Here is a 23,304-nt window from a genome sequence, read left to right on the forward strand (position 1 = left end):
AGACAGAGAGAGGGACAGAGAGACAGAGAGCAAGACAGAGAGAGAGCGTGCGTGCCAGGTAAACAGATGTAGATCTAGAACATTCCCAGTACCCAGAAAATTCCCCTAAATTTTTCCCCAGCCAATACCTCCCTTAAAGATAGCTACAATTTCTGACTTTCTACCATGATTAACTTTGCCTGGTCTTGAACGTCCTATAAATGGAGCAGTATGTACTCCTCAAAGCCCATGTTTTAACCAACCCACTCTAAGGCCTCTTGGCCCCATGAGTAGGGAAGGTAGATTTGGTGGTTGGTGCTACCTGTCCTCAAACCATGGTTTGGAAAGAATGGGGCTCATTTTTAAAATCTGAGCCGCTGACCAGTTCCCAACCAGGTGCTGCATGCAGACCCACGCAGAGCTATCTGTGGCACCTAAATTGAATCGTTGGCATCGATTTGTGCCACCCTGTCACAAAATGAAACTGAGAAAAGTAAATTTAGATGTCTCTCTGAAGCCTTTAATACCCAAGAAAGCCGGAGAGTTCGTGCAGGTTGAAGAGGGAGTCACTTGCATACCAAGCTACAGGGAACAAAAGGCACCAAAAATTGAACAAAATCCTTCCATCTGGATTCTCCAAAAGCTGCACAGTTTACAAAGATCAAAGAGGAAAATAAATGAAACTTCCACCCTCTCATTCTCGGAGCCCTTCCTTTCCTGGGAGAGCGATGCAGTGACTCAGGCAGCCTTACCTGGCAGAAAAGAGGTGCATGTTTCAGCCAACCCTGAGCTATCCAGATGTTTACTGTGTGCTCTGCAGCCTCTGCATTGACCAGGGGCCCCTTCCCCTACCTCCCTGAGCTTTACTAAGTGTTCAGTTAAGGCGCTGAGGGTAAATCCATGACTGTTTAGGAGCTCCCTTAAAAACCCAGCAGAGCAAACTAGGAGGGGCTAGAAACAGCTGACACAAACCTGCAGCCAGCCCAGAAGGCAAGTGCCACCTTGTGCCCATGGTAAACAGCTGAGTGGGGGTTGACTCTCCCCGGTAAGTAGTGGGGGCCTCAGCAGCCCACGTGGCAGAGGATGGATTCCCAGGCATCTTGTTTCTCATGTAGATTCCTTTTCAGATGCTCGTTTCAACCAACCACAGTCTTCCCCAGCTGTGGGAGTAGACAGAAGTGAGGGATCTCATGGCCGCCCCTACTTTCCCCTGTTGATGGGTGTCCACTGTCCTGTCTTTATCCCTTTGGGAATTTCATGTCTTCTCCTTCCGGTAATGAAGAAAACAAAGGGTGATGACCTCGTTGGTTGCCTTTTCGTACTTTTTATCCAAAGCTGCTGCTTAGCCACTTGGAAAACTTCCTTAGCTTCTTTGAGCAGCAGTTTCCGGCTCCTATAAGACGTGTGGTGTCATAATGGGGATAATCTACCAGATACTCATCTACCAGGCACTACTCCAAATGCTGTACATGTCATAACTGCTTTAATCCTCCCAACAACACCTTCTAACACCATCTTCATTTTGTACATGAGGAAACTGAGGCACACAGCAGTTCATTGTCCAACGTCACCAGATCGACAGTAGCTGACCTGAGATTCAAACCCAGATACCCTAAGCCAGAATCTGCAGCTTAAGGGTTACAGTATTCTGCTTTGTAGGGTTGTCGTGAGGACTTTAAGAGTATATGTGCTGTAAATACTGTTCAATCTATAGCACTTATTATTGCTATCAATTATTAACTTATCACTACCTGGAAACAGCATTCTTGCCAAGATTCAACCTACTATATAGCACAAAACAGTGACTGACTCTAATAAGGGGATATTCATTTCATGTATTTTCATGTCCAGTTTTTATAAACTGGAAAAGTTGAAAATTTCAGGGAGTTTCTGGTAGTAGTAATACCTACATTTCATTGTACACACACTACGCGCCATGCTGATAATCTGTACATCAGTTTATTTATTCTCCATCACTTAACGCTATGATAGATACACTATTATAACGCAGTTTTAAAGGCAAACAGATTGAGGTTCAGCAAGGTTGATTACATTTTTAGGCTCACACAGCTAGGGACGCGAGCTTCAAACCCAAATCCATCTGATTCCACAGGCCAGGCTCTTACCTCTGATGCTATGAGACTTTTTTGGCTTTTACCTTGGGAATTTGAATGCAAAAGATTCAATTTAGCATGAACCTGATTTCTGCTTCACATGCCAGAATTATTATAGAAGGTTCTCTTTGATTTTCTTTATCAAACGCAACATAAAAGTTGCCTTCTGTACTGTTCTCAGAACGCTTCTCCACGCCCATATTTCTCTGAAATGGCCCTTGCAATTAGCACACGACGTTTGTGTGTGGCATGCAGCCAGGGCTGTGATTTTGCCTATGTTCTGACAGCGCGTACCGAGACAATTCTCCATGGCCACATCACACAGAGTGAAGTAAACAAGGACATGTCACGCAGACACAGGACACCATCATGGTCAGCCCGTTGGGAAAGCCTGGGTCACTTTCCCATAACTGCCGAGTCAGAACCGGGCCCTTTTCAGGGGCTTTGCAAACCTCTCTCACCACGCTTAGCATGAGGGAGAACAACCCGACGAGCACATAAGTTGGTAGATAAAGAAAGAAAGAAATTGTGCAATGTCATCAGAGGACTGTGACACTTTCGCGTGCCTGTGGAATGGAGACATCGGCAGCCTCTCGGGTCCCGAACTGGCAATTCAAAACAGTTTGAGTGCCGGCTTGATTGTTTGCAAGATAACTGCAAGATTGTCAGTGACAGGGTAATTTACTGAAGATCGCATGTCAGACTCCATGCGAGGGGCTTGCTGGCATAAAGATACGATTCTCATGACTGACAGGCCACTGGGAGATTGGAGTGCCAATTTAAAGTTCACAGTGTCGTCTGAAAGAGTTTGGCAGCGGCAGCCCATAATCACGCAACATGATAAGGTCATTACAGGCATCACGTATGCTCACGCCTAATAATGGACGGAACCCCAAATGCGCCATCTCTGGGACAGGTAGATGTAACTACGTGGGAGGAAATCATTTATATGCTTATTTTTTTGTCTTTTTGTTAGCATTCGCCATCTTCTGTGGCGGATGTGTTTATAGAACATCTCCTGCCAGACAGGCCCTTGAATCAAAAGCCCAGAATCAACAAAACAGTGGGGAAATTTGAGGCCCCCGCTTTTGAAACATTCACAAGGCCAGAACAAGTGGCCGACTAGAGGGAGGAAAATGTTCACTGCCTAATAGGAAAACTGTCTTAACTTATTATTTGAGCCCGCTGAGGCCCTCAAGCTGGTGATACGGAGTGGGCGTTAAATGGGTTTGGGACGGGAGGGGCATATTTCCAGCTTCTTCGGGAGGGGGAGGCCACCAGAGATGGATGAGACTCCTAATGGGAAGGGGCCGGCGGCCTTAAAGAAATCGAGAGCGCTAATTACAGTGGGTTTCTTCTCACCTGAGATGTTCCTGCAGCCGCTGAATGAAGCACTGCCAACATTTCTCAGCGGGACATTTTGAAATCCCACGCAAACCTTCGTGCTAGATTCCGTCTGCCTAGTGAAGGCTCGCCATGGCAGGCAATGTTAAAGGCAGAATACTATGTTTTCTTTGCTTTTTCTTATGCTGCCGAGGGCCCTGGGACCCACTGGCCAATCTGAACATGGACCTGAATCCGTGCTTCCGCAGCAGGATGCTGCTGATAAAATTCAGCCGCGCCATTTCTCGGATCTGAGATTTGCTGGGCTCTTGGGGGTGCCTGATCCAGCCGACACCTTGGGCTGAGGTGTTCGGAGCCTCGACTTCAAAAGTCTCTAAATTCCAAGCATGTGTGCCAGCTCACCCTCTTGCGTCTGCATTTCTAGGAAATTTTGTAAAGCTACGTGTGTTATGAGGCACACCAGCAACATTTGCCCATGTGGAAAATGAGAGGCTAGCTTTAGTCATTTAAAGCCAGGCAAAACGCGCAACCTCCTAATTTGTTTGTTTGCTAAAAAAAGAAAGTAACGCATTCAAATAATTGTACATTAATTGCTAAATTACAGTGGAACTTTGGTGAAATTACATATTTTGATTTCATTAGCAGAACCAAGCGAGGAGAGTAATGCCAAAAAATTACATTGGAGTAAATTGAATGCACACAGCCAGGCCTCTGATTCAGCATTTCCAGTACAAGTGTTTGTCAAGTCACAGCCCAGGGTTTGAGTACGTGTTTCTATGATGTTAATTATGGCCCCAAAATGCCTTGCGATCAAATCCAGGTGGTACAAGCGAGTTAGTCTCCAAGCTTCTCCACTGTGAGTTCAGTCAATTCCCAGCAGAGTGAATAAGGGTTGGCTAGCTAATCCCTTCCCATGGGGAATTCCAAGGCGCGTACACTGTTTTAAACATCCCCATCCTCAGCCCTAAGAGACAACTGAGGAATGGGGAACTGTCCTTTATTCACTCAACAAACATTGATTGAGTACCCAATTCTGTGGTTGGCCCTAAGTGAGGCATGAATATAGAAACAAATAAGGCACTGTGCTTCTCTTCAAAGTGCTCATTTTCCAGACAGGAAGAAAGCACACAGATAATTAATTCTAAAACAACACAGTGGGCATGAACAACTGTTTCTAAAATTTATGGTGCATTGGAATTACCTGAGAATCTTATTTAAAATGCAGATTCCAGGACCTGCTCCTGGAGGCTCTCACTTGGGAGGTCTGGGGCAGGCCCTTGGTTCTCACAGGATTTTGATGCAGACCCATTCTCTGAGAATCTCTGATTCAGGGATACCCCTAACAGGAATACCTTCCCTAGACAGGGGCAGCATCAGGAAGGCTTCCTGGAGGAGGAGGCCGCACGAGCCTGGATCTGAGAGGATGGGTCATATCTGTTTCCCCCACTCTAGTGTCAGCTCTTGATGGACAGACGCCATCATTCTTTGTTCCCCATTTTAGTTCCAAAACATGGATGGCACTCAAACATTTGTTGAGTGGTAGATGAGAAGTAGGAATCAGCCCAGGAAAGGGATGGAGGGGCAGGAATCCAGGTAGGTAAAGCAGGACGTTCAGCGTCCTGCAGGTATGTGGCCAGGCAGCACCAGAAACACTTGGGTGAACTCATGGCTGAATGTCAGGGTGCTCAAGCTAAACTCATTTGTCCATGTTCCCTGGAAAACGAAAAAGTCACCACACCTGGTTCTCCAACTGCTTGGCAGCACCCTCCCTGGCTCAGGGGGAACAGGGGTAGAATGCTTTTCTCCATTAAAGCGGGAGCTGAGGAATCCCATGCATTTTGACCACTTGTGCATCCATTAGCACAGGCCGCTGAGAGCTGACTATGGGCAAATTTTTGTGCTGTGCTGTTTAAAAGCAAAGTGTTTTTACTTCCAACCATTCAAATAATAGTTGCTCATCACAGGAAAAGGAGAAATTCCAGAAACGAAAAATAAAGGAAGAGAAACACAATAACCTATGACTTGGGGATAACCACTTTGTCAATATTTTAAATTGCTTGCTTTCAGCCTTATATTTTCTAGGTGTGTATATTGCAATTGCACTAGGGTTGTTGTGTGCAGCCTGCCAAGTCGGGCCCTCGGGAAGGGTTGATGGTGCTTGGGACAAAGGTGCCAGCATCTCTACATGGCTGTGTGGCACGGAATCCCCTGACCCTGGCTCTGCCTCTGCCCTTCCAGACGGCCTGGTGGATTGCCTGGACCCTGACTGCTGCCTGCAGTCGGCCTGTCAGAACAGCCTGCTCTGCCGGGGGTCCCGGGACCCCCTGGACATCATCCAGCAGAGCCAGACGGACTCGCCCGCAGTGAAGTCCTTCTACGACCGCATCAAGCTCTTGGCAGGCAAAGACAGCACCCACATCATTCCTGGAGACAACCCCTTCAACAGCAGGTGGGTGCTCCCTGTCCCTGCAGGCCACCGAGGCCACGGGTGCCCTTCCTGTCAGAGCAGCAGGAAGTGCTCCTGGGTTTTCTATGGGCCCTGTTGGCCTGGAAAGTGCGCCAAGAGGTCAGCTCCCAGCTCTGGTTCATAGAAGGCCCTTTCCTCTCTGTGGGTCAAGCTGCAGGGCAGTCCGGGTCTCTCTCTCTGGGATTTGGTCACCTTGAACCCAGAACCTGCTGGAGAGACCTGTTGACGGCCTGGTTTGTAGGTCATTTTTATGATCTATTATTTTTGACATTATCATTATTATTTTAATACCTCTTCTGTTTCAGCCACGACACCCCCTAGCTATGTCATATTAGGCAAGTTAATTAACCTCATAAATTTCATTTCCTTGATTGGTAAAATTAGAGTAATATGTGTAGAATATATAACACGCAGTAATATTATTATTTTAATACAAGAACCCCTCAAAAAAATAAAAGAAACCACAAATCTCTGACCGAAAACATGGTTCTGCTTGTTAGATCCTAGTTCTGGGACACGGATTCTGTGGATATGTTTTCTTTTAATTATGAACATAATTCCTAGTGCCAGAGACTCATGACCAGCCCTTGTACTAGGCCATAAGCCTTTCGGTTTGGTTTGCATATAGTTTGCTTCTACTGTGAATGCATCTTTCAAAGGCCAGTGCTCTCTTTCAATCAGCTTCCTGTTAACATTTCAATATTTCTGCCCTAAATCCAGTCATTTCCTGGTATTCCCCTTTTCATGCTCTTTCTCCACAGACTGTTCCTTAAAACTTAATCTTGCCCTTCCCACCATCATTACCACTTCCAGGAGACACCTTGAGCCAAGACATGGGTAAGCAGGCAGGGCCCCCAGAATATTTGGTGGACTGTACCAGCCCCTGAGATCTGGGCAAAAGCAACTTGCTTTGGAGAAAGTACCACCCAGATGGGCCCACGCTCTAGCATGTCCACAATACATAATTCAGAGACACAAAATGTTACTCTAAGACATAGGTTGAAGTTCACCAAGCATGTGAATTTCAGTACATGATTGTCTGATGAATAATGAAGGACAAAACTAGAGTGAAAAAAGAACTTAATCCAAGACTTCTAAGAAGGCATTTCCCCTCAATAATGGCATACAAAAATAACTAAAATGCCTTGGCTCCACCACTATAATTTATAGAGCAGATCTCACTATCTAGATAATGTGATAATTGTTACACATCAATAATCATAAATAGAAATGAACTGATAGCATGTCTTAGCTGAATCTTTTCTGCAAATTGACTGCCTCGAAATGATAGGAAGCCAGAAGCAATGAAGAATTAGAAAACTAGGGGGTAGACTTCATAGGCAGCCCAACTCCTTTTATTCCTATGGAGCTCTGCAAAGCCTCGTGCTTCAAGAATGATTTAATAGAAATAGCCAGTTGTATAAGAAAGAAGGGAGGAAACCCCCACCATGGGATGTACTCTCAATTTTGTTTTCTCATCACAAGCACTTTGCATCTTGTGGTCATCAACACACATCATTGATTTTAAAATTGTGCCTGGGAAGACCTGAAAGAAATCTTAGGCTGAGCCAAGATAAGGAAAGGAAATTGAACAAAAGAATTATTTGCATAAATTAGTTTTCCACTTTCAAAAGACTCTTAGCATTGTGGTTGGAACCAGCTAAAAATGGGATTCATTTGTTAGGCAGCCAGTAGCAGACAATTAGAGCTGTCAGTGGAACAGACTAAACCCTCCTGAGATCTTCCAAGGGTTGAACAGTTGGGGGTATTGCTAATCAAAACAGGGACTTGGAGAAAGCATCCCTCCAGTTTGGGAGTCACCTGAGATTGCAGAATTAAGTGCATTCCAAAAATCGAGCAGGTTTGGACAGGATTCTGGCAAAGAACAGGTCAGCTTGATTACCTAGTCCAGAAACTGGGAGCATGTCCAGGACCCTGGAAGCCTGCGAACCTCTCTGCCTTCGCCACATTGGCCAGCGGCTTGAAGGCGAACAATACAGCTGCAGACCAGCCTGGTAGGCTGGGGGCTCAGTGCGAAAATGGCACCTCTCCTGAGCCCATTTCTCCAGGAAGGCAAGAGACTTCAGGTGAGAGGAGGCAGGTGCGTTCTCCCTCCATGGATTTTGAGTGGAATATTGTGTCATCTCGGCGGCTTTCTGGGATTTCCCAGAAGTGCCTAGTTGGATATGGGCATCCTTGGGAAAATTCTATTTACTGTGATCTGGAGAGAGGGGAGCTTTCTTTGACAGTGGAAAAAAGTCGAGTGGGATTTCAACCACTTCCCCTGCTCTCAAGATAGCAGGAACTTGATGTAAGAGAAATATGTAATTACATGGGATCCAGAATCCAAGATAGCTCTACCAGAAATATATATACATGTATATATCTACAACATTCTGTTTTCCTTAAGCTGTCATGGATTGTGAGAAATCTTGCTCTTAAGGGCAGTCAAAAACAATGTAAATGTCCCAGCCTCATAATAAACCTCTGTATGCTCCCCTCCACTCCGCCTGCCACCCCAGCCTGGAGGAGAAGGGGAACTTTGCCTTCCTCCATAGCCAAGAAAGGAAGTGAGTAGCCAGATGGGGAAGCTCTCGCCCAAATATAATGCTCTCTGTGCCAGACTAAGGCGCAAACACGAGTGATGAGGGGCAGCCTGACACTGGGCCAAGCAAAAGTCGCACGAGGTCTAGAAATGTAGTGAGGCCACGGGGAGAGGGAACCTGCACAGGGGACCTCAGGGCCCAGACGAATGACTGGAGGTGCTGCCCCTGCATTTCACCCCAGTATGTCACCAGTTCTGCTCGTCAGGGGAAGCGAGCATTGAGACATCCCTTCTGCCTGAGCTATGATCACGTGAGCCAGCAGTTAATGGGGGGGGGAGGTCTTCTCCTTGCCTTAGGGATAGATGAGAATGGGGGGGCAGTGGCAATGGGAAGGGGGAGCCCCACCCCTGTGTCCTCGTTCTCTTGTGTCCTCGTTCTCTTGTGTGTGGCTCAAAAACCCATGTTTTCTTTTCCCTCAGCTTGGTTTCTCTCATCCGAGGCCAAGTAGTAACTACAGATGGGACTCCCCTGGTTGGTGTGAACGTGTCTTTTGTCAAGTACCCAAAATACGGCTACACCATCACTCGCCAAGATGGCACGTAAGTAGATTTGCGGGTCTCTACCTACTCAGAACTTGGGTTGTAGACAAAGAGACAGATGGTGCTATTGGCTTGGAACCACGTGGCGTGGAACCTTGTGGACTGGAACTCCCACCAGGCCAGACCTCTAGTGATCTAGAGAGTTTCACTTTGGGTTTTCAAGATGGTATAAAAAATAAATAGAATGGCCCACCTATCCAAGGCTGCTGGCAGCCATTATTTTCTTTTCTTCCATGTCAGGTAAACGCTTTTCTCTGCCTATGTTGGTGCTGAGGCTGGGGGAGGGGGTTGGATTCTAGAAAGAAGGGAAAGCAGCTCTTGGAAATTCAGTCCTATTTTAAATCAAAGGCGGCGCAGGGTGACAAGGCGCCACATGACATAGTGTCCTGTGGTGAACCCCTTCTGCTTTCATCTGTGGCTTTAGGAGTTGTGTTGCTTTTGCTCCTGTTTTGAGGGGGTGGGATGTAATCAGAGAGGCCTAATTAAATGCATTTAGCCATCACCCTGCTGTGTGAAGGAGCCAACCTCTCCCTATTAGCTTCTGATTGGAAACACGCACCCGTGCAGCGCCCACCAAGATGAAAGCTCTGTCAGTTCCTTAATCCATTGGGCATGGAGTTGAAATTTAAAGAAAAAGATAAGAAAAAGAAAATAAATCCATGGGAAGGGGAAAATACTCACCTACCCTGAGCTAAAAACAAAACACAACTATAATATTCTGTTCCAAATGAAAGAAGAAACTGTTGCTATAATCAGATGCAGTACTTTTTCTAGAAAACTAGAGTCTGGAAAATCATACATGTGTCATGTAGATAAGGATGGTGATTCTTGCCTTTTTCTGGTGAAGAGCCTGACCTTATTCTTTAATGTCTTAAGATAACCTTGCGGGTAGTTTCAAAAATGACCAGCCCACAGTAGCCCCATCCTCACATTCTGTGCAACCCAAAGCCGATGTCTGATGAGTCACTTCACACTGTCAAGTTGCTGATGCCTCACTCATACCTTTCTGCAACCAAATCTAATTCTTTTAAAGCACCACAACTGTGTTGCTCCACAGAGCTACGTTGGGCCTTCTCCATTCTTAGAATCCAGTATTCTTGCCCCCCAAATTCCCGTGACAACACAAGAGAATATTTCTGAGTCTTTGGCATACTGTCTGTCCCCACCTTATGGTGCCCCATCCCTCTTAGCTGTTTTTTGACTAATTGTGGCCCAAGTCCATGTCCCAGGTTGTCTGTCCCACCTCCTAGAGTGGCAATTCTTCAGCTTGTTCAGGTTGCAAAGCCATGAAGTAACAGTATGTGTTTGGGGGTGCTCCGAGGAGCCCCACAGCCTGCTGTGTGGTGGCGGGTGTGTGCCACAGACATCCATGATTTGATTCTGTCGTACGAGCCAGGAAGGATCTCACTTCAGAACATTGGACTCTCTCCTGTGACTGATAGAAAACCATCCCCAGCAGTGTGCATGCCCCCAAATGAGTAGATAAACAAATTAATGTAATAAGTATGCTGTCATACTGTCCTCACTCTGATATTCATCTCAGTGTATTCACGTACTCTGTGTTCACTCATTTTATGTCCATTATAAAACACCAAAGCTGTTACCAAGATTGGGTGAAGCCAGTGGGTCTGCATATGTTCTCTGAGCTTTTACTGTGATTCAGCCCCTCTGCTTGCTGCTGGGGATTCTGGAATGAGCAAGACGACACCTCTCCCCTCAAAGAGATGAGATCCTAGCAGAGGAGGAAGGCTTAACACTGAGAGACTTCTCTGCATGAACCTCCTTCTGTTCCATTAATTGGAAAGAAGTACCTTTATTTTACTGTACTGGAAATACACCTCCGTCCAGCCCTGGAGGAAAAAAAACAGGAATATAATGTAAAAATGATGGTCAAAAATATCAAAAGCAGAGCAAAGTGGGTGAAGGTGGTCAACAGGCTCAAACTTCCAGTTATGAGAGAATAAGTCCAGGGATGTAATATACAGCATGGCAACTCTCGTTAATAATACCGTATTGTATATTCAAAAGTTGTGAGGAGATTAGATCTTAAACGTTTTCATCACCAGAAAAAAGAAAATTCTGTAACTACATGTGGTCGTGAAAACTAGACTTATTGTCCTGCTCATTTCTCAATATGGACAAATACCAAATCATGTCATATACCTAAAACCAATATAATGTTACATGTCAGCTGTATCTGGAAACAAAAAAGCTAAGGTTCTATGAAACAAAAAAACGAACAAAATCAGAAACAGCAAAGCTGATGAAAGGGCAGCTTTAATGAGCCCTTCCCTGTGTCCTAGCATCGTGTCATCATAACTCCACGTTTTATTAGCCTAGCACGATGCTAAGTGCTTTGCATGAGGAGGGGGAAGCATTTTCATAAAGGGCCAGATAGGAAATATTTTCGGCTTTGCAGGCCATATGGTTTGTGCTGCAACTATTTAGCTCTGCCATTATAGCACAGAAACAGCTGGAGAGGATAAGTAAATGAATGGGCATGGCTATATTCCAGTAAAACTTTTTTTTAAGCAAAACAGATGATGGGCCAGATTTAGCTGCTGGGCCTCATTTGCAGACCCTTGCTCTGCACTCATCATGATATTGCATTCTCTTAGCCACACTGTGAAGTCGCTATAATTATTCCCGTTTCATAGATGGAGAAACTTGGGCTCGGAGCGGGTTAGTGACTTGCCCACAGCCACACAACTAGTAAGTGGTAGAGTTTGGGTTCCAACCAGCCCGTCTGCCTCCAAAGCCCACACGTTCTCCTACATGCACTGCCCCCCCCCCCGCCTTCAGGTGCATAAGTCAGAGCACCTGCCTTGTCTGAAGGTGAGTTCACCCCTCTCAGTGAGCCCACTCACCTCCTCTCCAGGTTTGACCTGATCGCCAATGGGGGTGCCTCCTTGACCTTGCACTTCGAGCGAGCCCCATTCATGAGCCAGGAGCGCACAGTGTGGCTGCCGTGGAATAGCTTCTACGCCATGGACACCCTGGTGATGAAGACAGAGGAGAACTCCATCCCCAGCTGTGACCTCAGTGGCTTTGTCCGGCCAGATCCAATCATCATCTCCTCCCCGTTGTCTACCTTCTTCAGTGCTGCCCCTGGGCAGAATCCCATCGTGCCTGAGACCCAGGTAGGCATGGCGGGTACCCGGGTAGGACTCACAGTACTGCCTGGACCAAACCTGGCCGGCCAGCTGCCTCCCACACAGCTCTCCTTGGGTGGACCTGAAACCAATGTTAGGAGGTGGGACAAAAAGTAGGGATGGAGTAGAATTTATAGTCACTGAAGAAAAAAACAAATCTGTCCTAGACATTCTAGATGTTCCCACATAATCGTTCAACACTTTGGAAATCACCAGCGCTTTTTTGTATTTTTTAAAAGATTTTATTGGGGAATTGGGGGAGGGGAACAGACAAGTTGCTGTCCTTTTGTTCTTCAGTCTAGTTGTGGAGGACGTCGCTTCACTGGCCCATCTTGGTATTATCATTGCGCTCTTCCCGGATGAGGCAGTCACTCACCAGCCATTGGACAGCCGTTCACAGTGGCTCAGGGCAGCTCACGCCAGCTGCCAACCGCTCACGCCGGCTGCCGGCCACTCACGGTAGCTTACGGCAGCCCACTGCAGCAGGGGCTGCAGCCTATGCCATCACTGGTGACTCACAGCAGCCCAACTCCAGGTCAAGCTGTTGTTCACCACCTTAGCTGTAGAGGGCGCAGCGTCACTGGCCCTCATGTGGGATCCAAACTGGGGCCCTGCTGCTCAGAGCTGGCGTCCCAAGCCAGTCCCAAACCAACGTGCCACTCGGCCAGCCCACCAGTGCTTTTAATAAAATAAAAGCAATATACATATGTGCAACCCACCTGCAAATTGCTTTTTATTCCTGTTAGTCACAGAGATGCGTGATAAGAGGCTCCTTAATGATCTACATCCGTGCTACAACAGAGGGCATATTACATTGTTGCCTCCCTGTTGCTTTATACCAATTGTCAGTGGAAGTTGCAGGTTCATATAATTACAGCCTCTCGTGGCCTCCTTGCATGCAGCTAGCAATAAAGCCTGCTGTTCTTATTTACATCTTTTGCCAACAGTGTGGTTTTTAAAAAGAAACACAACAGTGACCAAGAATAATTATTAATCCAAAAATCATAACCTAAGCCCCTTCGTTCCATGATGTAGGATAAAGTTTTGTTTGCTTCCCCACCCACCCCCACCCCCTGCCTTGGGAAGTGGTTCTTGCACCCCACGTGAGGCGTGATGCTTCAGTGAGGATGGCAGCCACAGGCAGCCTCGGGGTGGAGAGCAGCCCCCCAGCCAGGGCGCGTTGGATGCAGCGTGTCTACTGCGTGTTTTCTCTCCAGGTTCTCCATGAAGAAATCGAGCTCCCTGGTTCCAACGTGAAGCTTCGCTACCTGAGCTCCAGGACTGCAGGCTACAAGTCACTGCTAAAGATCACCATGACCCAGTCCACAGTGCCCTTGAACCTCATCAAGGTTCATCTGATGGTCGCTGTAGAGGGGCACCTCTTCCAGAAATCATTCCAGGCCTCTTCCAACCTGGCCTACACCTTCATCTGGGACAAGACAGACGCATACGGCCAAAGGGTATACGGACTCTCTGACGCCGTTGGTATGTTCCCATTTCAGTCCCTTATTGTAGCTTGGATTTAGTCATGCATTCATTTGACCAATATCTGTTGAGTGCCCAATATGTACCAAGTACTAGTCTAGTAGATAAAAATCCGGTGGTCAATGAGATAGACAAGAGTCCTCTTCCATGGACCTTCTCTTCTCGTCGGGGATCGAGATAATAAACCCAAACTGGAAGAGAAAATATCAAGCAGTGATAAGTGCTAATACAAAAATAAAAATAAGTGATATACACTGGGGGGAGGAGCAAGTAATGGTGAAGGCGTTCAGGGAAGGCTCCCCAGTGGGTGACATTTAAACAGAGATTTGAATGACAAGAAGCCATGTGAAAATCAGGAAAAGAGCATTCTTTTCCTGGCAAAAACAAAGAAGAGTGACCTACGTTTGAAGGACAAAGAGAAGGCCAGTGTGGCTGGAATGTAGTGGACAAGCAGAATATTCAAGATAGGGGAGAGGGGTGGCAGGGGCTAGGCCATGTTCCTGCATGAGCACTTGCAAATGACACAGAACGCACCACAAGAATCAGAAAATGGAGCTGGGTGGGATCTGAAAACCACATGCTATGTTTCAGGCTTTGCCTTTGAAGGAATCACATGACCCCCCACTCATGAAAGACCCTCCATAAGAGAAGTGTCCCACTGTTATATGTCTTTGAAGAGACATATATGTCTGTGAGCTGTAGATTAAAATCAACCTACCTAGTACATTTTCCCTACTTGTAGAAAGTTGTTTGGGGTTAATTAAAATCCAGATTCCTGTTTTGTTTTTTTAACCAATAGACTTGTGATTTTCCAGAACTGTAATAAGTTACCAAAATGAGAAACCCGCAAACTCAGAAATTTTCACTGTAATTGGCAGGAAGTGTTTCTCAGACATGCCCTTGTACAGAGCAGTGTGATAAACCCTTTGTCTCGGGTAACCTCTCAATAACCCTATCAAGTAGGGTTGATAAGCCCCATAGTGCAATTGGGACGGGAGGGACACAGTAAGTAATTGGCATGAAGTCACCCACCTAGCAGGTTGCACATGCTCAGGATATGGCCCTAGTGGTCTGTTTCAGCAGCAGCTGGAGCTGTAACTTAATAAAGATAGTAATAAGTTTTTGGAGTAAGTAGTACATTTAATATAAGCAGTGGCTAATCAAAAAATATAATACAGGCTTTAGTCTATAGCAAAATGAAAGCCAGCATCAAAAAATATACTGAATATTATAATGCGCCCCATGGACTCCAGCCTCTACTATTATCAACTCATGATGAATCTTATTTACACCAACCCCTCATCCACTCCCCCACCTCCCATATCTTTCTGAAGCAAGTTCCAGACATCACGTCATCTCATCCATAATATTTCTGTATGTATCTCTAAAAAACACTTTAAAAGCATAGCAACAATATCATTATCACAACAACGAAAACACAATAATTTCTTAATGTCATCAAATAGCCCATCATTGTTCAATAATTTGATTGTCTTATGAGTATCCTAAAATATCATTACTTTGTTTGAATCAGAAGCCTAATAAGATCCACCTTTTGCAATTGGTTGATTTAAATATTTTAATCTGCCATTTTCCCCTTCCATCACTAGTTCTCTCTTTTTTCTGTTTTATGATATGTTTGTTGAAGAAAATGGGTTGTTTGCCTGTAGAATTTCACAAAATCTGGTTTGTATCCGATTGCACACCTGTGGATGTTTCATACTCCTCTGATCTATATCTCCTGTAAATTCATAGTTGGATCATGAGGTTTTCTCTGTTTAAGCTTTGATTTTGATTTTTTTTTTAACTTATACAAACTTTTTAAACTGAGGTATAATTGACATAACAGCATTGTATTCGTTTCAGGTATACCACTTAATGATTTGATATTTCTATATTTTGAAATGATCAACACAATAAGTCTGGTTAACATCTGCCACCACCCATTGTTACAAATTTTTTTTTCTTCTGATGAGAACTTTTAAGATGTATTCTCTTAGCAACTTTCAAGTATGTAATATAGTGTTATTAACTACAGTTGACATGCTGTAAGTTACATCCCCAGGACTCATTTATTTCATAACTAGAAGTTTATAGCTTTTGACTTTCTTTACTTATTATATTCACCACCACCACCACCACCACCACCACCACCACCACCACCACCCCCACCTCTGGCAACTACCAATCTGTCCTCTGTATCTATGAGCTTGTTTTGTTGTTTTTGTTAAGATTCCACGTGTAAGTGAGGTCATACAGTGTTTGCCTTTCTTTGTCTGACTTATTTCAAATAGTATAATGCCCTCAAGGTCCATCCATGTTGCTGCAAATGGCAATATTTTGTATTTTTTATGGCTGCCTAATATTCCATTGTATGTACTTACCACATCTTCATTCATTCATCCATGGACGGACACTTAAGTTTTTTCCATATCTTGGCTATTATAAAGTTGCAATGAACATAAGGGCGTATGTATCTTTTTGAGTTAGTGTTTTTGTTTTCTCCAGGTAGATACACCCAGAATTGGAATTGCTAGGTCATATGGGAGTTCACTTTTTATTTTGGGTGGGACCTCCATACTCTTTTCCATGAAGGCTGCGCCAATTTACATTCTTACAGTACACAGGGTTCCCTTCTCTCCACATCCTCTGCAACACTTGTTATTTCTTATCTTTCTGAGAATAGCCATTGTAACAGGTGTGAAATGGCATTTCATTGTTTTTTATGTGCATTTCCCTGATATTAGTAATGTTGAGCGCCCTTTCACGTACCTGCTGACCATCTATATGTCTTCTTTAGAAAAATGTCTATTCAGATCTCCTATCCATTTTTAATTGAACTTTTTGTTTGTTTTTTACTATTGAATTGTGTGAGTTTTTATATATTTTGGATATTAACCCCTTATCAGATACATGATTGTAAATATGTTCTCCTGTTCGGTAGATGGCTTTTTTATTTTGCTAATGGTTTCCTTTGCTGTGCAGCAGCTTTTGAGTTAGATGTAGTCCTACTTGTTGATTTTTTTCTTTTGTTGCCTTTGCTTTCAGTCAAAACCAAAAAAATCATCACCAAGATCAAAGTCAAGAAGTTTACCACCTACTTTCTTCTGAGAGTTTTATGGTTTCAGGTTTCCATTCTAGTCTTTAATCCATTTTTAGTTAATTTTTGTGTATGGTGTCAGATAGTTGTCCAGTTCCATTATTTTGCATGTGTCTGTCCACTTGTCCCAACACCATTTATTGAAGAGACTGTCCTTTCCCCACTGTATATTCTTGGATCCTTTGTCACAAATTAATGGACCATATAGGCATGGGTTTATTTCTGGGCTCTCTATTCTGTTCCATTGATCTGCATGTCTGTTTTTATGCCAGTGCCATACTATCTTGATTACTATAGCTTTGTAATATATTTATAGTTTGAAATCAGGGAGTTTGATGCCTCCAGCTTTGTTCTTCTTTCTCAGGGTTGCTTTGGCTATTCATGGTCTTTTGTGATTCCATACAAATTTTAGGATTGTTTGCTTTATTTCTGTGAAAAATGCCATTGGTATTTCAATAGGGATTATATTGACTCTGTAGGTTGTTTTGGGTCATATGGACTTTTAAACAACATTCTTTTAATCCATGAGGATTGACTATCTTTCCATTTATTTCTGTCTTCTTCAAATTCTTTCATCAGTGTCTTACAGTTTTTAGTGCACAGGTCTTTCACCTCCTTGGTTAAATTTATTCCTAGGTATTCTTTGATTTTTTTTTTTTATTAGAGGGACAACTTGATAGACGGTGCTGTCTTCTTTCACCTGGAGACACCTAATGTCAGCTTGTCTATCCTTTGGTGGTTTTAGCAGCCATTGATGCTCATTGGCTCGATCCATTAGGTCATTAGGGATTGCAAAATGATATTTTATAATAATCCTATAATTGCTTCTTTACTTATTAGCTAGAATACTTTTATATAGAGATACATTCTCATTAACTACTTGGTTATTTTAAGTACAGTTCAAATAAAGAAAGGATAAAAGCTTAATTCTTTCCCTTTATTTACTAGTTTTCAATATAATAAGGCATTTTTTAACATCCTCTAATGGTGGCAAATTAATGTTTGGGGTTTTTTTTAATACATTATGAACTCATAAAGTGAAATGTCTCTAATATGTTTCAATCCATTGAAGTTATCTTTACTAATGGTCAAATTGTCCCATCTTTGGTCAATGGAAGCCTCTTCAAGCTGACTCCCAAATTTTTTCAACATGACCCCAGTAGATTTTTATTCCTTACTTTCTACCTGGTGTGATAAAATGGCCTGGCCTCATCTTGTTCATTTCTTGCTCTGGCCATTTCTTCAAGGAGCCCTGATTCTTTTTAATGAGAAATAATATTTCAAGACCACAAGCCAGGCACTAGCAATTCTCTTTGCTGCTGGGTCAGTCACTCTTTCTTGGAATTTTCAGAGGACAAGCTAGGAAATGTATGGTTTTTCTGAAAAAGATAAAATGTATCTTGCATTCATATCGACACTCCTATATCTCAGGATTTAAAAGAAGCTGCGGAGAATCCCCAAAGGTGACACACATAGTTAAGAATTTAATGTAGTACGAGCGGCAATAATAACAATGCCTCATATTTCTAAAGCTGCGTTCCAATTAAAAATACATGGCACCTCGGCGTTTTGTCTCATCTGTCCTTACCACATCTCTATGAGAAATGAAGGCTTCACTCGCTCCGTATTACACATGGGGAAGTGAATTAGGACTAAAGTCCTTCATCTCCCGCCTCTCTCTCCTGTCGTCCATTTGGCAAATGCAGGATTTTTGCAGGTTTGGGATCCTGTTCCCCACTGACTTGCCATGTAATTGACAGGCTGTGTCTCTGTGCCTATTTCGCCTACCACTGCCTGGAATCCTGAGTGAACATACAAAGTGCCTTAACGTATATGATCTGTTGCCTCCAGAATCTCCTTAGAAATGAGCCACTAGGCTTCCATAGGCCTTTTTCCTAGTGAGTGAAAATGAGTAACGCAAAATAGAATAAATGCATGCCGTGAACAGCAGGCATGAGAGAAGCACTCCCCTGTCCATCTCTGAAGGCGAGTTGTATTGGTTTTTAAGTGATTCATCTCCTCCCTCCACATCACCAGGGTCATTTCTGAAAGCCAGCTGTTCTTTGGAAAGCTCTTACCATCCCCACAGAGTACCACTGTGTAAAGTTTCAAGGTTGAGCTTACCTTGAAATTTGAATTTAATATTGTGTGGGATCACAAGAAGAACAATCAGCCCACCTCCTTGAGTGGGTTTTGGGAATGGAATCTGTACCACCACAAACACGCACTTCCTGTTCCTGCTGGAGAGTTCTAGAATAATCAAGTCAACTCTCTGGCCTCCCACCCTGCCCCACCCCCTTTTATCTTTCAGTGTCTGTCGGGTTTGAATATGAGACCTGCCCTAGTCTAATCCTGTGGGAGAAAAGGACAGCTGTCCTTCAGGGATTTGAGCTGGACCCTTCCAACCTCGGTGGCTGGTCCCTGGACAAACACCACATCCTCAATGTTAAAAGTGGTATGTGAGCACATTTCTTTTTCAAAGTCAGCCCAGTCTCTCCTCCGGAACCTTCTTTCCAGCCTTGGCATTCATGTGGTGGCCCCTCCCCTTCCCTCAGCCATTTTTCATGAAAGTACTCATGGGTTTTCCTGCATTCTCCTTTTAAATGTCAAAGAACGTTGGGGCTGCTTTTCCCAGACCATCCACCCTCCTGTACTTCAGAAGTCTTCTTCTATTACCTAGGCAAACCTCATCTCACCCAATACCATAGCCTTGGGGTTTACCCATTTCTATCACAGCTCTCTCAGCATCGTGAGGAAATTGGGGAGCTCCCCACAGTCGAAGTTTCCTACTGTTTCTCTTCTCCCTGTCACTTCTCCTCATCCTCAATAGGCTGATAGAAGTGTCCCCCCCAAAGGCCCGCAGTAACCACCCTCACTTACTGCCCCCCAGGAATCCTACACAAGGGCACTGGGGAGAACCAGTTCCTGACCCAGCAGCCCGCTATCATCACCAGCATCATGGGCAACGGCCGCCGCCGGAGCATTTCCTGTCCCAGCTGCAACGGCCTTGCTGACGGCAACAAGCTTCTGGCCCCCGTGGCCCTGGCTGTCGGAGTTGATGGAAGCCTGTTCGTCGGCGACTTCAATTACATTCGGCGTATCTTTCCCTCGCGAAACGTGACCAGCATCTTAGAGTTACGGTGAGTGGCCAGACAGAAGACCTTTTTTTTTTTTCTTTGCTCTGTTGCTTCCAGTGCTGCAAAGCTTCCCTGGGTAAGTGGTGGCCACATCTCGGGTTCTCCAGAGAGTATGTATTCCATGTGATAGGCTGAGGTTTGAAACCTAGGCCTGGAATCAATAAGGAGTTGGGGAAATGCTTTGTGTATCTGTAAAACATCACACACGTGTTTGATACAATTGTCAACACCTGACTTGCAAACAAGGGTGAACGCTTTCAGTCATGGTGCTTGGGGTGGGACTTTGGGTGACTGTGTTTTAGAAAACCTCCACATGTGAATCTAATACATACCAGAGTGTGAAAGAACAGCTACTTTATGCTGTTGGTCCATTTCTGTGGTTTCTAAAGTAGCACTTTTTAAAAAATACAGATCCAGAGGCACTGATTCAGTAAGTCTGGAGAAAAGCCAAGGCGTCTTTTATCTTTGACAAGCACTGTGGAGGATTCTGATGCTTATCAAAGTTTGAGAACCACTAATGTTCCTTTACCAATTCAGATGTTTATATTAAGCCACCTCTATGTGCTCTCTGTCTGTAAATTCTCTGGATCTTTGCATATTCACTAGCTGACTTAGAATTACTTCATAGGCCACACTAGGTACCGCCCACCCCTGGGAGATTCCTCCTGGCTAGTGAGTGCTTGCTGCTAAGTCTGAAGTCCAGACTCCCCCATGCTGGACACTTTGTCAGAGACTTCCTTCCCAGAAAAGTTGATTAGGCCCTCAAACCTAGAGAGGAATCTGTAAGTAGAGGGAGAAATGAAGTCTATAAATAAGGAGGAAAATTTATTCAACAAATATTTGGTGAATGCATACTGCGCCGGGGACACTCTAGCCAGGGGGGTAAAAACGTGGGAACAAGCAAAGCCCTCGTTGTTGGGTTAGTTGTCAGATAGGGAACTTCAAATCATGTGGACAAATACAAAAAATAATAATTTCAAGTTGTATTCAACAAATACAAAAATAATAATTTCAAATAAAGCATTAAACACTTTAAGGAAAATCTAACAGAGTAAGAAATAGGGACGGGAGGCGGGGCAGGACAGGAAGCGCCATTAAGATAAAATGGTCAGAGAAACCTCTCATACTAGGTGACATTTACGATGGGTTCTGAACCAGGTGGGCAGCCATGTGAAGATGTGGGGAAAAGCATTCCAGGCAGAGAGAAGTTGTGCTAACACCGTAACATAAGCAAATAACCTGGTTTATCTGAGGGATTGATAGAAGTCCAATATGGCTGGAGGGTGGTGAGCTCAGGGCAGAGTGTGTTCGAGGTGGTCATCAGAGAGGTCCGTAGGGGACGGATGCTTCAGGGTCTTACGGACCAGGTTGACAAACTGCAATGGACAGCTATTGGAGGTTGAGGTAGAAGCGAGGTGGAGTTGATATGATGTGATTTGCATTATTTAAAGATGATTCTGGCTACGTTGTGGAGTATGGACTGTAGGGATGCAGAGTGAAAGCAGAAAACCCACAGGGAGCCTGTAGCAATAGTCTAGGATTTGGGTGATGGTGACGTGAACTAGGGTGATAGCAGGGGAGATGGGAAGTGTTCCTATTGGGATGTATTTTCGAGATAAATCTGACAGAAATTGTTGATGGATCACACGTAAGGAATGGGGGGAGGAGTGAGAGAGAGAAGAAACGAGGGTGATGCCTAGGATATTGACCTGAGCAACCGAGTGGACAGCGGTGCCTCCTGAAGCAGCCTCAGTGGCCAGGTGAAGGGCTTAGATGAAGTAGCAGGTTGCACTTCTTCTTCACGTCTTTGAGACCCATTCTGGGAGAGAGATCAGTGATCCAGCCATCAGCAAGTGCTGCTCAGTATTCTTGGGAGCTGAGACTGTGCCAAGCCCCAGGAGAAGTGAAAAGAAAGCAGAAAACCCCAGCTGGACCTCAAGAAGGTTGCAACCTCAGTGATCCAGGGGACATTTACTGAGCGTGACGGTGAGCCATGCCTGTGCTGGGCTCTGAGGGTCCAGACAGCGATGAAAGCCAGACTCAAAGAACAACCAGAGTGAGAGCTGGGTTCCTAGGCAAGCAAAGCCAAGTCAAGCTGAGTGTCCTAGAAGAGCCAACAGCCAACCATCATGGAAACACAGACTGGGGAGGCCATGGAGCGGAGCAAGAGCGTGTAATAATCAACAGACGAACAATGAGAGGAAGAAGGGGGCAAAATGGATAATCCTCAAGCTGCCCAAATGACAATTAGACAAACTGCTTCCCCTAGAGACCCCCAAGTAGGTCCCCTTTCCAAGATGTGTGTTTCCTTTTTATCCCAGGAGAGTCATCTTCTTCTCAGACATCCTGCAGGCAATGCAGAGCCATGGGAGGAGCAGGAAGGGGGCGGAGGTAGCATCACGCTTTTCCATGAGGGTCGCACTTTTTAGTCTGACATTTGTCACCCTCCACATCTGGCCCTTACTTCTTTGTCCCTGCTCCTCCTGCCCTGAGCCAGATCTGCACTTGCCAGCTGCATTCCCGCCTCCAAACCTTGACTCATGCTGCTCACTCGACTTAACATACCTTCTGTACCTAATCTGCGGCATCATGTCCGTCTGTAGTACTCCTTTTGAAGGCCTTCCTTTTCCTTGAAGCCCGATGTCCCTAGCAGAAATAATTCTCGCCCTCTTCTGGGTCACGTAACGCTAATCTTCCACAAAAGGTAACTGTGCTTACTGCCTTGTTTTTCTCTCATGTCTGTGCAGGTCCTTAAGGCTCTCGTGTGCTTACTTCTGCGGAGCAGGCACCTTTGGCATCTTTGCACTTGATGCCAGGAGCAGTGTCTGGTCCACACCAGGGGCTCAAGACACATTGCTTGAGTTCAAGGAGACACACCAGTGTCCTCCCTTTTGTTGGAATTTGCTGTTGATTCCAAGTCTCTTAAGTTGTAGAGGCCACGCCCACAGGGTGACATTGAGATAGCTGGAGGGAGTGTATCTACCAATTTCCTCGATGTGCTGTGTGTTGTTTTTTTTTATTCCTTTTTAACCGCCTTAGGACATGTTCTTGCTTTCATCAGCCAGGTATCCAGAGACGATTAGAAGTTAAGCTTTTACAAGAACACTGGTGTGATTCTTCTTTTCTTCCCACTACATACCTGAAAACAAAGGGCTGTCAATCCCGCTGCTCTTCAAAACAGTAACCAGCAGAGGGGGAGGGTGGGGGGAGGGCGAGACCTGTCTCGCTTATGTCTTTTCTCCATTGTGAGTTGGCAGCTGAATGATTCAATTTCGGGAGCCGGTGCCCATCCCTATCTCGCTTACCCGCCCCAGAGCTGAGCCCCTGAACCAGAACTGTATTTAAACGTCCTCATGGTCCTTTCGCTGTCCTTCTCCCTTC

The 23,304-nt window shown here is 44.9% G+C and overlaps 1 protein-coding gene across 1 annotated transcript in view; it reads left to right on the forward strand.

The window, feature by feature from the left end:
- TENM2 (teneurin transmembrane protein 2) overlaps positions 1 to 23,304 on the forward strand; it is a 141,211-nt gene that overhangs the window by 65,694 nt on the left and 52,213 nt on the right. The window contains exons 4-9 of the mRNA XM_019635981.1: positions 5,676 to 5,886; positions 8,930 to 9,049; positions 11,928 to 12,189; positions 13,419 to 13,686; positions 19,098 to 19,241; positions 19,677 to 19,926. Of these exons, the coding sequence (XP_019491526.1) occupies positions 5,676 to 5,886; positions 8,930 to 9,049; positions 11,928 to 12,189; positions 13,419 to 13,686; positions 19,098 to 19,241; positions 19,677 to 19,926 (1,255 nt within the window). The remainder of the gene's footprint in view (positions 1 to 5,675; positions 5,887 to 8,929; positions 9,050 to 11,927; positions 12,190 to 13,418; positions 13,687 to 19,097; positions 19,242 to 19,676; positions 19,927 to 23,304) is intronic.

Source organism: Hipposideros armiger, unplaced genomic scaffold (genome assembly GCF_001890085.2).
Source record: "Hipposideros armiger isolate ML-2016 unplaced genomic scaffold, ASM189008v1 scaffold_25, whole genome shotgun sequence".
Taxonomy (NCBI): domain Eukaryota; kingdom Metazoa; phylum Chordata; class Mammalia; order Chiroptera; family Hipposideridae; genus Hipposideros; species Hipposideros armiger.